Source organism: Hippopotamus amphibius, chromosome 13 (genome assembly GCF_030028045.1).
Source record: "Hippopotamus amphibius kiboko isolate mHipAmp2 chromosome 13, mHipAmp2.hap2, whole genome shotgun sequence".
NCBI classification, from domain to species: Eukaryota; Metazoa; Chordata; class Mammalia; order Artiodactyla; family Hippopotamidae; genus Hippopotamus; species Hippopotamus amphibius.
Window position 1 is genome coordinate 92,191,347 of NC_080198.1, and position 17,513 is coordinate 92,208,859.

The window sequence follows — 17,513 nt, forward strand, 5'->3', positions numbered from 1 at the left end:
CCCAGATTGATCTACAGATTCAATGCAATTCCTATCAAAGTCCCAACAACCTTTTCTGTGGAAATGGAAATTGCAAGGGATTGTGAATAGCCAAAGCAATCTTGAAAACGAAGAATAAGCTGGAGGACTCATGCTTCCCAATTTCGAAACTTACTAAAAAGCTACAGTAATCAAAACAGTGTGGGACCAGTATAAGAAAAGCCATATAAATCAATGAAATAAAAAGGAGAGTTCAGAAATAAAACCACATGTCCATGATCAACTGATTTTTTTCACTAAGCGGGCCAAGACCATTCAATGGGGCAAGAACAGTCTCTTTAATAAATGGTGTTGGGACAACTAGATATCTGCACACAAAAGAATTAAACTGGACCCTGACCTCACACCATATACAAAAATTAACTCAAAATGGAATAAACATCTAAATATAAAAGCTAAAGCCATAAAACTCTTAGAAGAAAACAGAGAGGTAAATCTTCATGACCTTGGATTTGGCAATGGTGTCTTAGATATGACACCAAAAGCACAAGCAACAAAATAAACTGTACTTCACCAAAATTTTAAAATTTGTGCATTAAAGAACACTAGCAAGAAAGTGAAAAAACAACCCACAAAATGGTAGAAAATATCTGCAAATGATATATCTGATAAAAATCTAGTATCCAGAGTACATAAGGAACTCTTACAACTCAACAACAGAAAGACAAACAACCCAGTTAAAAATGGGAAAGGACTTTAATAGACATCACTCCAAAAAAAATAAACAAATAGCCAACATGCACAGGAAAAGATGCTCAACATCATTAGCTTATAGGAAATGCAAATCAAAGCCACAGTAAGATACCATTTCATACCCACTAGAATGGCTATAATAAAAAAAATAAATAAGTAACAAGTGTTGGTGAGGATAGGGAAAATATGAAAACCTTGTACATTGCTGGTGGGAATATAAAATGAGGCAGCTGCTGTGGAAAACAGCAGTTCCTCAGTAGGTTAAACATAAAATCACCACATGAACCAGCAATTCCACTCCCAGGTACATACTCAAGAGAACTCAAAACAGGTGCTCAAACAGAAACTTGTACATGAATGTTCATTCCAGCACTATTCACATTTAACCAAAAGGTGGAAATAATGCAAATGTCCATCATTGGATGAAATGGAAAAACAAAATGTGGTCTTACTCATACAATGGAACATGAGTCAGCCATAAATGGGAATAATGTACTGATACATGCTACAACATGGATGAACCTTAAAAACATTATCCTAAGTGAAAGAAGCAGTCATACAGGACCACATATTGTATGATTCCATTTACATGAAGTGTCCAGAATAGGGAAATCCACAGAGACAGAAAAGAGATTAGTGGTTGCTTAGGGCTAAGGGCAGGGGAAAATGGGATTTTTTAAGGAACTGCCAATGGGTATGGGGTCTCCTCTGGGGGATGACTGAAAATGTTCTGAAAAAAGATAATGGTGATGGTTGGACTACACTGTGAATGTGATAAATGTCACTGAATTGAACACTTTAAAATGGCAAATTTAACATAATGCATATTTTACTACCAAAAAAAGGGCTAGAGGCAGGAGGCCAGGCTGTGGCAGGGGTCCTGAAGAGCTGGTGAGCCCACGCCAGAGCAGCCCTGCCCCAGAGGCAACAGAAGTCCAAGAGGTGTTTCCTGAAAAGAATAGTCAGGAATGGACAGCGAATAGGATATGGGCCTCAGGGTGAACTTTATAAGGAGTTTATAAGGAGGCGACCAAGTGCCCAAGATGCTCCAGACAGTCCTAGCTGATGGTTACTGCCCCGGCATCCCAAATGCAGAATGTCCACTGTCACTCTCAAAAGTGTCCCGGTCTGGGCCATAAATTGTACGGCCACTCAACTTACAAGGTGCTGGCCCTGTACCTGTTCTCTAAATGTTCACCATGAGTTGGGAATTAGCAATCACCCTATTTCATAGACGAGGGGCTTGAGGGGCATTTGAATTTTCTGTGTTCCCATCTGCTCTTTCTGGCCTGGGGCCTCCTCTCCTGCTGGGGGGCCTCTCAGGGGTCACTGCCCAGCTGGGATGGGAACTAGGGCATCTGAAGCAAGGGAGGGTCACCCCATGGGCCCCATGCAGCTGCTGGTATGGAAAGCAAGGCTTGGTGTCAGATGATGGGTCCGAATCCTACTGCTATCCTCAGTTAGCTGGGTGACCTTGGACCGGTTCCTCGCGGACCTTAATTCCCCACCTCCAAAATCAGGACAGTAAGATCGATCTTCAAGACTGTCCAAGAGCCCAGGTTGGCAGCACTGGGTCGATGGCAGCTGGGTCATCCTTACTCTGCTCTCTCTGCCCTCCCACATTTGTCAGGGGGGATGGGGGCAAAGAAATGTGCTTTTCTGCTGAGTAATGCAGTAAAAAAAAAAAAAAACACTTGGAAAAATAAGATGAATCCTGACATCTCTAAGCATTTACAGCACTAAATATTTTAGGTAACCCACACAAAGTGAACATACAGACACATACCCCAGATGACTCAACTCACTAAATTATTCAATTCTGGATGAAGCCCCCACTCTATAGCTGGGCCAGGAAATGGCAAAACCAGACAGCTGAACCCCACAGGATGCTCTGCTGAAGGTGACAGGGTGTTGAAACGTATTTCTAGGATCCCCAGTGCCACCTTGCAAGGACCGCCCTCAGCGCTGAGTGCTAAGGAAACGGTGTCGCTGTTCATAAATATTTAACAAATGCATCTTGAAACACACCGGGGGATTACTGGAGAGGGTGGAAAACAGATGGACGCCCAGGAAGCTCAAGGTCATTAAGAATGTGAAAAAAGATACGAATCACCCACGGGTTTATTTGTTGACAAGAGGCAAAGGGACCCCCAATGCAGTACCTGGGGACCATTCAAACAAACCTGCTCTCTCCTTCTAGGACATTCTCCCAGCCCTGTGCCAACTGTGTGAGGCCGACCTTGAAATCTCTCAAAGCCTCGGAGGCAACATGGCACCAGAGGAGGGGGTGTGGCTTATTCACCAGAACCCTGAACTCACAAGGACAGGGTGTGCAGATGTCTGAACTCACAAGGACAGGGTGTGCAGATGTCAAGGGTGTCAGCAGCCCTCCATCACAGCAGCCACAAGCATACACCTTCTTTTAATCTGCCGAATTACGGCCCCTCCATCCTCCAACCGTTAAGCAAGCCCCCGCAGCACCAAGACACACCGCTCTGCCTGGGTGAGTAGCAGCGCACAACTTAAAAGATCTTTAGGTTTAGTTAATTTGAGAAACATCTCAGGCCCACGTTTATTCTCAGCATAAATACACCTCCAATTAATTAAACGACCGCTTTCCTCACTGACACTAACCTCTTCAGAAGCCTAGACTTTGGGCCACCACTGGGTGACTCATCCAGCAATCCCAGTGCGGCAGAGCCTCAGAAAACCCTCTCCCCAGCCAGCAGTTACCTAGCAACCAGCCTAGCAACCTCGTAGCCAAGAGATTAATCCCCGGGTGATAATCATAAAGCAACATCCAAAAAGACATCTCGTCTCGAGGATGCCGTCCAAAGGTATATAAAGATGAGGCACAAAGCAGCGGTACCTTGCTCCTGAACTACACAAATCACAGACAAAAGGGGGGACACGTTATTTACGTGTTGCTTCAACAGCTGAGAGACGTGATTTCGTTCCTGCAATTCACACATGGAGCCAAAAAGAATGAGGAGACAGCCGGGCTGGGGAGCCACATGGAAGCTGCCTGGTCACCAGCAGGACGAGGAAGGTGTTCTGTTCCAGCCACAGCTGTGACTGACCCTCAAGTGGGATTGGGGGTAGGGGGATAGGTCATCCTCTCCATTGCCCACAGGCATCCCAGTTTTCCAGAAGAGAGCCCCCAGCCCCCTTGGCCAGCTGACGCCCCCCACGAGAGAAGCATGCCTCACTGTGTGCGTGCATTCAGAGATACCAGAAATATAACTGGGCAGTAAAAGGCTGAGAGAACATTCCAGAAGGGCCAGCACCCTTAGCATTTCCAAAAGGCGCCAGCCCTCCTGAGCCTGGCCTGCCCTCGTGCTAGAACACAGCCCTACCCATAAAGGGTCATTAGCTCTATAGGATCATCTGGAGAGCTCGTTACAATGCATGTCCCCAGGGTCTAGCGTGCCTCTGTTAAAATCAAACCTCGGGTGATTCCAACACAGGTGGCCCCAGACCATACCCAGACCACACCTCCCACACACAGACCCCGTGGCAGGTACACAGGGAGCTGGGTAAACCAGCTTCCTGCTCAGGAGGGCCCTGGAGCAAAGGCAGGAGGTGTTCAGGACGTGTGTCGTTCAGCTGAGTGAGTCGGGCCCACAGGCCTCCAGGTCAAGCTGGCCGGGTCACCTCGCACAGACTGTGGGACCCTGGGTGGGTCACCTGCCGATTATGTGATCACCTGTAAAGGGCTCACACCCATGTGTGGCCCAGAGAGGGCTCCCTTAAGAGCTGCCATTGAACGGATCCAACGAACAAGGGTCCCTGGAAATCTCACCGAGTCCCCATCACTTGGGGCCAGCAACCCGGTCAGTCATCCCCTGACTTACGGAGCTGTCACCGTGCATGTGTCCAGCATCAGAGGCGAGGCATCAGGGAGCTCCTCTCCTGCCCAACACAGAGGGGCTGGAAAGTTCTGTCTATCCCCAGGGCCCCACACCTTCACTCTGCTTGACGGTGGCTCAGGGGGGCACTATGCTCTGGCCACCTCCACCACGTCACCAACTCAGGTCAAGGGGCCTTTGCTTACAAGGGGCACCCCACTGGACACTCAGCGCCCTCACAGGGACACCAGGTCACAGGCCTCACCTGAAGAGAAGCACGAGCCAGGGAAAGAGGCCAGGACACTGCAACATAAAAGGAAGGGAAAGCAGAAAAATGATGCTTGCACGGGGGAAGACGCAGGGTACCGGGGCCCCCACATCTCTGAAGGCTGCTGGGAAGGAGGGTGACTTGTGTTCAGATAGAGGCCACAGGGCAGCAGTCACTGGGAAGTATTTTGAATCAACAAAGGAAAAGGCTTTCCTTTTCTTTTTTCTTTTTTTAGGAAAAGAAGCAGCAGAACAACCTAGCATCACAATAGGTCACCCGGGGGCTGAAAGCATCCCATGCAAATGTGTCCTCGGGGAGAAGACACCTGGACCTCAGATGTTCCACCCAAGAGCAGACCACTTGGGTTCAAGATCTCTGACTCAGTTTCCCTTCAATTGTAAAATGGAGATAATTTATCTGCCCGTGCCCGCCCCGTGAGGGTTCTGAGTATAAAATGAGATCATAAGCAAAACAAGCTTGACCCAGAGTCTGGCTCGTGGGAGCCCTCCATCACCGTTAGATGCTGTTATTGCCGCGTTACAAAGGGCAGTGGAAACAGCAGGAGGGTGAGGTTAATCCCAGGAGGCTTCAAGGCAGAAGTGACATCTGAGTGGGTACTGTGAGGTGACGGAAGAGGAACAGGTTCTGGGAATTGGAAGCTGGGGCCCATGGGGAGGTGTGTATGGCAGGAGATGTGGGGAAGGGCACTGGCCTCAGAGGCAGAGTTGTGGGGAGTACCCCAGCAGCACCCCCCAACCCCCTGCGACCACCTGGGACTCAACAGTCTCATCTGCAAAAGGGGCTACGACGCCCCCTTCAGGGCGGCTGTGAATCACAGGAAGGCCACCGATCTAAGTGTACAGACATGCCTGGTTTATGCAGAGCACTGGGGAAACGGGCCACTGCACCGCAACAATCCACTGAGCACCCACTGCATACACCACCTTCTTAGACATTCCCAGCAGGCGGCAGCAGGGAAGGCGGGACTTCTTCTGCCACCACAGCCTGATCCACTGGGACAGGCACGGATCTTCTGGGCCCTCAGGTTCTGGGCAACCGGAGCCAAGTAACCACACAAAGGCCCAGCCGTGGCTGCGGAGAGCCCTGGTGGCCCCCGTGCGTCACTCGTGCCTTAACCAAGGGACCTGGGGACCTGCATCAGGTAAGCATTCATGCAAAGCAAAACAAAGGACCCAGAGAGGAGGTCAGAGCCCGGCACGCCTCTCACAGATGAAGGGCTAGCTGCTCAAGTGACACACGGAGCCCCGCTCCTGTGGAGACATGAAACGCCAGGGCCGGGAGAGGTCAAGGCAGGGATGAGAAACCCAGGCACGCTCAGATATCCAGATGGTGTCCGCCATCAGGATGATGGCCATCACGGCCTCTTAAGCTGAGGTCACCTCTGCCTTAGCCAGGGGCCGATCCCCAGGCGTGGACAGAGAGGGGCGTGCGAGGAGCAGCAGATGGGACACACGCCAACTGGCTGGCAGAGCAGGAGAGAGATGCTGACCTTAGGTCAGTCCGACCTGGTCTCCTGTGAACCTCACACCATAGATGAACTACCGAGCCAGAAGCCACCAGAAGAGCGTCTCAACTTATACCCCCTCCTTAGGCCACCAGCAGAAACCACAGGTGCAGGTCTCTCTGTGCCTCAACTTCCCATCTGTAAAATGGGTTATACTAATATACCCACATACTTCTTAGGGAGGGTACTAGGAGGATTAGATGAGCTAACATAAGTAAACACCCCCCCCAGACATAAAAGACGGTGACGGATGGGACCCACTGGCCAGGCAGGCCCCTCCCTGTATGGTTTTCCTCCAGCCCAGAGAGGCAGCACGGAGTGACAGGAAGAAGGATTTAAAGTCAGATTACACCCCGGCATCCCCAGTCACCCCCACAAAGCCACTCACTCCTTTGGGCTTCACTCTCATCTCTTAACCAGCTCACAGGGTTGTCATGGAGATCGAACGGGATGCAGTATGCAAAGGGGCTTTGGAAACTGCAGGGCCTGGGAGGGGGCAGGTGCCTATGCACCCGGCGTAAGGACGCTGCTCACACATCCATGTTCAAGGCCTGGGTGACCCACTTGTGTCTCCCAAATCACTCTTCTGAATCTAGGGGAGGGCCTCCATTTTACCATTTCTCATGTTTCCCAAAGAACAAGCTTCCAGAAGATCAATATCCTAACTTGTTCCTCAACTAACACAGCTGCTTCCACCCTCAGAGGCCACCCAGGCTTAGTGGAGAAGGCTCTGTCCCCGGCCCTAACTGCAACCCCGCCCCTTTCAGCAGCGGTTCCTCCCTGAAGGATGGTCCAGAGCAAGGTCTTCCTCCCCAGAGTGAGCACTTGCAGCAACCCGTGTACAGGGCCAGCCAGGCCCCACGCCTCATCCTGTGAGGCGCAGCGACGGATGCAGTGTGAACACAAGGGCTCTGGAGTGGACCGTCTCTGACTCCTGGCCCCGCCATGTACAGCTGTGACCACCCTGTGCCTCAACTTGACCATCTGCAAAATAGGTTACATGGATAGCACAGACCCCCTGGGTAGGGGTGCTGAGAATAGCCTGCACACGCAAAGGCTCACACTGGGTCCTGTGCCAAGTGAGCGCAATGGGTTGCCTTTTTGTTACTGTCCGTCCCCTTCCTGGAACTGAAGGTAAAGATTTTCATGTTTGGTAAGTGATCTGCCATATGTTTGTAACTTTATCTAAAAGAAAGCTTAGGGGTGGGTTTTCCCCATTACTAAAACTAAGTAACATCGTTCATTTTGGAAGATAAAGAAAAGAAAGAAGAAATTTTAAAAACCACAACGTCAATTTTGCACAAGTGGGGTCAGCCCAGATGGGTGTCTTATCCTGTTGCCATCACTCCACAGGTCATCTCTGCAGCTCAGCGGACCCCTCCTGGGGGCAAAAACAGCATCTCGGCTGCCGCCCGGGCCACTCACCTTGAATCTCTCGGTGACACCCTCGGTGATGCGGACGGTGAACTCGGCGATCTTGGGAGGACGTGCTTTGCCTTTCTTGCGGTCAGGTTCATATTCGGTCTTAGTTTTCACCACCACCTTGTCCAGGAAACAGAAGCAAATAGTCAGTGGAACGGCCAGATGCACTTAGACACACCTATCCAAAGAGGACAGGTCAGGGAACCCTCGTGTTCACAGTCACCATTTTGCCAGGAAGTATTTCACGAAAAGAATGAGAACAGCCACCACTTATTAGAAATCTCCTCTGTGCCAAGACTTTCAGAGAAATTACCCATCAATAATCCTGACAGCAGCCCCAGGAAGGAAATATGATCATCGAGGGGCAGAGAAGTTAAGTTCATTGGCCAAAGCCATGTAGCTAATAGGTGGCAGGGCTAATAGAGTTGCAGGGCCCCTGACTCCGGATGCAGTCCTCCTCCCACCACCTGGGGCTCCCGGCTCCTAATTTGGTGCTCCCTTCACTGCCCAGAACTTCATCGCCCCGGGTGGTGGGAAGGATGCGTTTATTTTTCCACTGGTCTTCATGGGTAAAATGAGAAGATTCAAGTACACTATTTCCCTCCAGGACTAGGAAGGAGCAGGCAGCCAGCCTTCACACAAATCAATCTTGGGGAGTCTCTCTGTCTCCACGCCACCATCCTCCTCTCTCCCGTCTCTGCAACAGCCCTTAAAGGGTCTCCCTGCTCTGTTCTCCCTCCACTCTCCACTGGGAAGCAGGAGATGTCTTTCCAACCAGGAAATCGGCTCTGCTTCTGCACAGGGCAAACCCTTTCCCCCCATCCCCGCCGGCTTCAGATGAACCCTAACCTGCCCCTCAAGCCTCCACCCTCGGATGCTCACAGCATCTCTGCACCATCCCTGCCTCCCATCACACCCTGTTGCTGAGGCTGTTTCCTTCTCTGTCCCCACTGGACGGGGAGGCGAGGTGTCCAGGAGCAGTGTCCAGGGACTACGTGTGTCTAATCCCCAGATGCTCACCCCACCCCCCAGAGCAGGAGCCAGGAAGTAACTGTTGGACTGGAGAGAAACAGCCCCCCACCCTCTGCCTCACCCAAGTGACAACACCCTTCCTTGGGTGAACCACAGTGTGGGGACACACTGCCCTCCATGATGGTGGCCCCCAGTGCAGGACTAGCACTCAGGACATTGTGGGCGCTTCCAGACTGAGCTGTGGCACCAGACCCAGCCTCGGGAAGGAAGCGGCTCACGCCATGTGACACTGAAAAATGATCCAAGGGCCACACCCCTTGTAAGCACACCCTTGCCTCCCTCCTCCCTTCTGTTACGCGCAGCTCTCCCTCCGCCCAGTGTGACAGCCTGCGTGCCCACCCTGGGAGTGCCCATCTCTGGGGCAGCACCTGAGCCTCACCCTGCCATCCTCGAACCCCAACTGTACCTGACTAGCTGTGGGACCCTGAGCACACCCTTGGCTACTTGGAACCTCCGTTTCCTGGCCTGTGAGATGGAAGCAAGCCCTATCTGGTAGAGCTACAACGAGGAGGAAATCCACAGGACCCTGAGCCCAGTGGGGACCTGGTCAGTATCCCATAGGCCCAGATTCCATCTGCCTCTGCCACTAACAGGCTAGGTGACTTCAAGCAAGTGCCTTAAACTCGCTATGCCTCCATTTCCACATCTGTAAAATGGGCTAACAGTGGTAGTTACCTCCTAACGTCAGTGTGTTAAAGTAACTGAAGGCCGTAAAGCAGCAGACAAGTTCCTGGTACGTAATAAGCATTCAGCACACGTCAGCGAAGACCAGCCCTGAGGCTGCTGCCAGCTCTGTGACTACTGGCACTGTCGCACCTCTAGAACCTCAGTGCTCGACACACATTCCATTTACAACCCGAACTGTGTCATCTGCCCTCGGACATGTGTCCCCTGGGGCAGGTGACATCACCTCCCTGGACGCTGGCTGGGAGCAACACGTTGCTACTGTTAGGGTTAAGAGATGTCTCGTGTGAGCGTGGTCTGGCTCCAAGCAGGGCAGAGCAAGAGGCCCTGACAGAGCTTCCACATTCTGGAGGATGGTGGCCTTCAGCCGAGTGACCTTGGACATGTCCCGTAAACTCTCGGAGACACGGTTTCCTCATCTGTGACCTCAGAAATCTTCTGGCCCAACCAGCACTCCCTACTAGAATCCCCATCTCTGGAGCGTCTCAGGGATGGGAAACTCATCAGCTTTCAGAGCTGCGTAGGTTACTCCTGATTGGTTGGCCAAGATTTCATACCTGCCTGAAACCTCCTCCCTGGTATAAGCCAACTATGTGCCAGATGGTTCTGGAATGGAACACACTGAGGATGAAAGAGGAGGCTGAGTGGGGGGAATCACCTGACAGAGGTGCTGCCTGGGGACACGGTGTTCCTGGCACAGGCTGAGGCAGGAGAGGGGAAGGTGGGGACAGTGGCGCCAGGCTGTGCTAACTGGGCAAGCCTGACACCTAGATTGGGAAGCGGGGAGGCGGAAGCTGAGGTCTCAGCAGCCCTGCCCCTCCCTCAAAGCTTCTTTTGGACCATCAATGCCCCAGAGTGGCCCCACGTGGCCCAGGTGCACAGGTGTGACCAGCTGATGCTCTTTTCTTGAAATGAAACACCTGTTCCAGTCTCGCTCTGGTCCCTGGCCCCTGCCCTCCTACCCAAACACAGACAACAGAGTTGGGGGAATCAAAACCACTTTGGGAAGCTAAGTAAGCCTATCAAAGGGCCCACCATACGAATAAAGGAATCCTCCAGAAAGGAAGGACCCATGGCAGGGATATTCCCCCATCCCCACCCCTGCCCGGTGGCCGGGACATAAAGGACAAGCCCGGAGTCAGAACCTCCCTGCCAGGCACTAAATGAAACAATAAATGCCAGCACACCTGGGGGAACAGAGTGAGCTTCCTAGTGGCTGGGGTGATTTTCAAAAGCAGCAAAGGTGCTCGGAATGGATGTGCATGGATAATTTTAGGTCTGAGTTTTACAATACAATTGTCTAGACTTTTAAACGTTTTTAAGTGTTAACGCGAAAATATTGCTCTTCATGGACAGAAACTACTTGATTGCAGGCTGTATTCAAGAAAGAGGGATTCTTTAAATTCTGCAGAAAGGAAAAAAAGAAAAGAAAAAAATCCCACTTCGAGGAGAGGATGATGAATGGTTGTCCCCAGTTACACTAATACTAAGGAACACGAGTGCCTATTTGGAGATTTCACAAAAGGAACAAAGAGAGCAAGGAGGCGGTGTAGGAGCGCGCACCCTGCCGCATTTACCACCGGTGTGGGAGGGGTCGGCGCAGAGGGTAAAGGAGGGGGCTTCAGCCCCTAGGGAGGGTCCATCTGGCCAAGGAGAGGGGCCTCCCCACGCAAAGGGGCAAATCGGGCTGAAATTGCACCATCCGGGAAGGCAGGAGGGGCAGCCGCGCCTCTCCTGGGCTCACCCCAGAACCAGAGCCCCGGGTACCGCGGGGCAGGGACGAACGGGGCTGGGTGGGCGGTGGAGGGGCCAGGGGCCTCTCTCGGACACGAGTCCTACGAAAATCCAGGAGGGACCTTTCCCCGAACGCGTTCCATTGTCAGGACGACGCTGTCATCTAAGGCGGAGCGAGGTGGGGGGGCAGATCACCCGATCCAGAATCCCGCGCGGGGACGTGTTCCTCCGGGGGGCGTCCTCCACGCCGCCCGCGCCCGCCCCCAGTTCGCGTCCCCAGCGCACGCGACGCGTTTCTTTTGTTGCGGTCGCTGCCCGAGATTTGGGGGTGCGCACCCGGCGGTGCGGGGTGCCGGGGGAGGGGTGGGGGCTCTCACCTTATCCGGGGGCGGGAACTGCAGCTGATTGACATCGAGGGGCGTCATCAGGGGGATGGTGTCGAAGCCATCCTCCAGCAGCGGCTGCTTGGAGCCTTTCTCCGCGAAATTGTTCCCCAACTTCACCATGGTTCCGGGAGACCCGCGGCTGCCGCCTGCGGAGCGAGGGCCGGGTGGGAGTCACCGCGAGCAGGACGCACCCGCTGGCCCGGGCGTCGGCGAGCTCTCCGGCTCCCGCCTCGTCTCCGAGGAGGGGTCGCGAGGAAGCAGAGGTCGCGGCCCGAGGGGTGGAGGGCGGATGCTGTGTATTTACGGACTCTCAGCCGCTGGACAAAAGCGCCGAGCTCAGGGACACACGGCGGCCGGGGAGGGGGCACCGCCCCTGCCCCGCGGGTCTAGACGCGTCCCCGGTCCTGGCGCCGCTGCGCCGGAGACCTGCCGGGGACCCCTGTCCCTCCCCCCTGGGGGGATGCGCGGCCCTGGAGGTCCAGCCCGGACGCGCCGCGGCCCCGCCTGCCCGCCGGCACTCACCTCACGCCCGGCTCCGGCAGGTCTGGGCTCCGACCGCGCTCCGAGCCTCCGCGTCGCCCGCTCCTGCTCGCAGCAATGGCGGAGGCGGCGCCGCGCGGGGCCGGGGCGGGGGCGCCGCGCGATTGGGCTCCCTCCTCCCGCTCGCCGCCTCCCTTCCCGCCGCTCCCGGGGGTTAATTGCGCGCGGTGAGTGCGTGCGTGTGGCGGCGGCAGCCTTGACGCAGCGCGCGCGCCGGCCGCACAAAGGAGCGCTCCCCGGGGACCCCGCGGTCGCCGGCACCTGGCGATGGGGGGTGATGAGGGGGATGGGATCGCGCCCGGGATGGGAGGCTGGGCACGGCGGGAGGGAGCCCCAGCGCTGGAGGCCGGGGATGCGGGGAGAGAGATGCGCGGGCTGCGCAACCCCGGGGCGGCGGCCGGGGCGCAAGGCGATTCGAAGCGGGAGAAGGGCGGAGGGGGGGATCCTAGGGAGGGAGCGATCCCCAAAGGTAGGGGGGAATGGTTCCCCCCTTGCAGCCTAGCCGATCTGGGAGTCCTGAAGAATAGGGAAGGGTTCTGGGGGGAGGGTTCCAGGAGGCGGTGGGCGGTGGCAGCGACCAGAGCGTTCCCTTAGTCCGTGGCTGGGTTGGGGAGAGGGCGACAAAAAGAGGGCGTGTCCCTGGTGAAAGGAGGCTCGGAATGGAATCGGGGGGTGGGGGGGTAGTTTTTCGGTGGTGCAGGATGTAGAGGGAGCGCTCTCCAGAGCTGGGGACGGTGTCCGGATTGGGAGGGACGCCCGGGGTAGCTGGAGGGAAGGTATTTAGGGCAAAGAGCGCTCCGCGTGACGCGTTGGAGGGTTTCTCTGGTCCGGTCAGAAGAGAAACCTGGGGTCCTCTCCCCACAGCCGCAGCCTCGGGCATCCTGGGCGCAGAGAAGGGGCGTCCTGGAATGAAGGGGGGGATTTTAACCGGATCCGTTGGCCCTGCCCCACACCCACCGCCCAGCGGGGCCACTGTCGCATCTACCCAGATTAGGGCCACATTTTAGACTTCCAACTAGCCCTGGGCGTAGGACTCCCCAGATGGGAAACTGTGGGGGTGTGAGAACAAGACCAGGAGCCGGAGGAAGGCTTCTGCTGGAAAAAGAGCACCTCCCAGGCCCCTGTGTCCTGCTGGGCCCTGCTAGGACACAGAGTAGGTGTCCCCCAAAGTCTTACTTTGACACCCTTTGCCTGATTCTGCTTTGCTTGGCTGATGGCCTGAGACCCAGCGTTTTCCATCAGCAGCCTGAGAACCATGAGAGGACCACCCCGGCGGAACCCTCCTCCATACACCTAGAGAATAGGAACACTGTCCTCTCACTGCCTGCTGAGCCGTGTGTCACCAGCTCAGTCTAGGAACATAGCCATGGGCAGCTTAATTTCACAATCCCCAGGAGGGCACCCACGGATGAGGATTTCTGGACTTATCTTAACTGGCCCCAAGTCCTCTGCAGGGTGCAAGTGGGCCTTTGACCACAGGGCAGCCTGGCAGGGCTCAGGCTCTTGGTACACACTACCCCTGACCAGCCCAGGGAGAGCAGGTGTCCCAGGTGTGGGCCCCTGCCACTGGCCTTGGGGCCTCGCCTCAGCACCCTTCTGGCAAAGGCCCTTTGAACACAGGACTGGTTCAGTGATAAGGCAAATGTGTGTGGTCCCAGTGCTGGTTTAGGTGACTCCTTGGCCAGACTAAGCTTACAGATCATGAGAAACCTTGTGGGCTTCAGTGAGGGAATAGCTTTGTCCCCACCTTAGGCGCCAATGTTTTACAGACCCCAACACACACACACACACACACACACACACACACACACACACACACACACACACACACACACTGCAGTCAGAATCCCACACAGGGAGCTGCAGGGTGGGCTCCTGGGCCCTGTGTGGACCCCTCTGCCCATCAAAGGCTCTGTTAACTGAGGAGGACAGAGACTAGGGTGGGCCATGGTTGTCCCAGAGACAGCAGTGGACAGTCGCTGTGCTGCCTGCTTTTTCATGCTGTCCTGGGTTTTGACTGGTGCCGGTCACAGGGACTCTGCAGCTTTGTTCTGTGTGGGTTTTTTGTGGGTGCCTAGGCTGCACCAGACCCTGTGAAGTGCACACACGTGGGCAAAGCAATGCACAAGACAGCAGCTGAAGGACGAGGGAAATGAAATGGCAGGCCTTCGGACAGAGCAGAGGGCCCACCAGACGGAGCAGCCACCTCCACTGCAGGGGGAGAAGGCAGGAGACTGTGGGCAAAGTATGAAATCCTTGAGGGGGGCCCGAGGGAGAGCAGAGAGGCAGAAGGTCTCGCAGGTGGGGATGGATGTGCAGGCAGGTGTCAGTTTCTCGGGACTGCTGTAACAACGCACCCCAAATTGGGGGGCTTAAAACAACAGAAATGTGTTGTCTCACAGCTCTGGAGGCGAGAGTCCAAGATCAAGGTGTCAGCCAGGCCACACTCCCTATAGAGGCTGCAGGGGGAAATCTGGTCCTGCCTCTGCCAGCTTCCGGTGGCCCCAGGCCTTGCATCCCTCCAGTCTCTGCCTCCGTGGTCACCCTGTCCCCTCCTCTCCTCTATGTCTCCTATGAGGGCACTTGTCTTTGGATTTCAGGGCCACTGGGACGATTCAGGATAATGTTCTCTCAAAATCCGTTATCACATCATTTGCCCTATAAAGCGGTATTCACAGATTTGGAGGGTTAGATTTGGATGTCTTTGTGGGGACTACCATTGAGCTCACCACAAGCATCAAGCCTGCAAGGGTGCAGTGATTTGGGGAACTCAGGGTTGCAGATGGTTCTGGGAGGGGCAGGGTCTTGGCTACAGATGAGGTTGAAAAGGCCACAGTCTCAGAACTAGGGACCAGTGAAGCTGTGTTGGTGGTTGTGGGACAAACCGATTTAAGGTGTTTTTATACAGTGTCCACAGAGTGAGATCTGTGTGGAGAACACTGTGCTCTTCCCTCGGACCCCAGTTTCATCCTGGCACCAGCCATCTGTAACTCCTGCTGCCTCGCAGGATTTTGACACGGATTTGGTTTTTCTAAATGACTTGCTTAGGGATGTTTCTAAGGTTACGGTCCCTTTCTGGGGACACATCCATCACTGCTCAGATGACTGCGGTAACCGCCACCCCATCCACCTTCCACGGGCAAGGGACCCAGCTACCGCTCCCCAACACTCAAGACCCTGTCACGTCCACTTCCTAGCCTCTCGGCCACTTCCTTTGTCCCACTGATTGGAGCCCAGGCTGCCACGGCAGGAGGCAGTGTGACAGTCTGATTTCCAATCCTGTCTCTCCCACTTCTGGCTGTGTGACTTTGGACAAGTTGCTTAACTTCTCTGTGCCTCAGTTTCCCCATCTATAAAATGGAAAGGATAATAACAGTATCTCCATCATAGTGTTGTGAGACTCAGATGAGCTATTATAATATTAAAAAAAAAAAAAAACCCACAGTGCCTGCTTTGGCTCTTATTATGGCTTTGACCTCTAATTAGGTACCCTGCAGTGTCTGTTCCTCGTAGCAATGCTGCAGCCAGGAGGAGGTGGTAGAGGCTTGTCCCAGGTGTGGAGGGTTAGTGCTCTGAGTGACTAAGGAGACTCCCCGGGTCCTGAGGAGCCTCTCTGTAGCTCAGCAAGTAAAGGTCTAATCCCAGGCTACACAGTGCCAGGCAGAGGCGGGACAGGCTCTGGGCTCACCCAGCAGGCTTCCCCGTAACCAGCCGGATCCCCTGTACAGGAGCAAATCCTGGCAAAATAACTTAAATCTTCATTTCTCCATCCTCTGTGCCTAGAACTGGGCCTGGCGCACAGCAAGTACTCAGGAACCATATACTAAATGGAATAGGTATCCACTCATCTTACACTCGCAGTAGATTCAGACATTGAAATGTCAGATGTGTAAAGCCAAGTTCAAGTGTGTAGTGAGAAAATTCATGGTCTAACTCAAGCTGAAGGCAAGGTGGCCCGTAGCCTCATTGAGACATTCTCCTTCCTAGGCTTAACCCTGCTGCAAATGCTCATTTCTGGAAAACGCCAAACCATATTTGAAAATGTATAACGTGTAGACAAAATCATAAATACAATGATTTTTATGATTTTAGTGTTTCATTTACCTTCATAGACCCCAGCCCTCTGCACGCGTTAGGGATTCAGTAAATGGTTAAGCAATGAATGAGCTTAATGTTTATTCCTTTCTTTGTACTTGTAGAAACTAAATAGGATTATAGGGCTCCAGGTCACTTGGTGACCTCTTACATTTTTAAACAGAACTGCATGTGTATTTGTTTGGGGTTTTAGGAGTCTTGGGTAGGGGAGTTTGGGGGGTTGTTTGCTTGTTGTTGCCTGTAGAGGCTTCATGAACTACTCAGCACTTCCTAATTTTCCCCAAATATTTGTAAGCTCAACCTCGCTTTGGCTGTGAGGTCCTTGACCTTGGCGGGGGTGCGGGGGGTTGGGGGCTGTGAGCAAGAAAGACACGGGGGTCTGGGGAGGGACCTCAGATTCTTCATCTACAAAATGACGGGAATGCTCACAACGGTTTCCTTTTTTCGACTCCAAGATTAGGGCTATAAGAAAAGATGATTTTTTTAAATGCTTCCCATTTGAGTCCCATTTTTGGATTTGCGGTCAGAGCACTGCCATTTTGGGTGATAGGTGGACATGAAGTTGAATTTTTCGGTTGGGTAATTGTCTCCAAGATGCTGGTAGCTCCAAATTCCTATGGTTTGCACAACCCGGGCTGCTTTCAAATGTTCAAACCTGTCCAACCCTAAAATCAAAGGCAGTAGAGTAGGAAAATATTCAGAACAAAGAACGTCACTGTCCAGCAGTCAGACCCTAAAAGAATATTTACTAGCCCCAAGGTTTTCCGTGTCGGCAGGGAGAGGGGGGAAGGCAGAGCAGTACCACCTCCCCCCTACCCTGCACCCCTCCCTCAAAAGAGGCTGGAGGGAAGGGAGCAGTACATGCAGTTCTAAGGAGAACATCCAATAGTTACGCTTTATTTTTGGGGGGGGGGGGGTTCAAGTTCAGAATATGCATCTCCACAGTCCTGCCCAGGGAGGAAATGAAGATCAAGTGACCATGTATCTTAGGATCAAGGGGTTTTCAGAGGATGAGTAATCCTCTAGTTCCACACCCTCATTTTACATTTTACATTCAGGGAAGCTGAGGGTGCGCTGTCACCGGGTCACTCAGGGGAGAAGTAGAACCTGTCCCTGGGGCTTTTGCCAGGTCATCCCCCCAGGGAACCATGGCAGTCCAGGCAACTCCCTCCCCACCAACTTCACCTCCCCGGCAGCCCCTCTACGCTAGAGGCACCAAAGATGCGGTGCTGGGCCCCCTGCCCTGT

At 53.7% G+C, this 17,513-nt stretch overlaps 1 protein-coding gene across 2 annotated transcripts in view; it reads right to left on the reverse strand.

Annotated features, from left to right (window-relative positions):
- The window catches only part of NSG1 (neuronal vesicle trafficking associated 1), a 30,164-nt gene extending 17,831 nt beyond the window's left edge, over positions 1–12,333 (reverse strand). Inside the window, exons 1-3 of one of the 2 annotated variants that reach the window (XM_057704434.1) lie at positions 12,154–12,333; positions 11,623–11,777; positions 7,799–7,915 (exon numbers count right to left, since the gene is read on the reverse strand). In XM_057704434.1, coding sequence (XP_057560417.1) covers positions 7,799–7,915; positions 11,623–11,751 — 246 coding nt within the window. In that variant the 5' untranslated portion in view covers positions 11,752–11,777; positions 12,154–12,333. The remainder of the gene's footprint in view (positions 1–7,798; positions 7,916–11,622; positions 11,778–12,153) is intronic. The other variant, XM_057704432.1, reaches the window with a different exon arrangement.
- Positions 12,334–17,513: the final 5,180 nt, after the last annotated feature.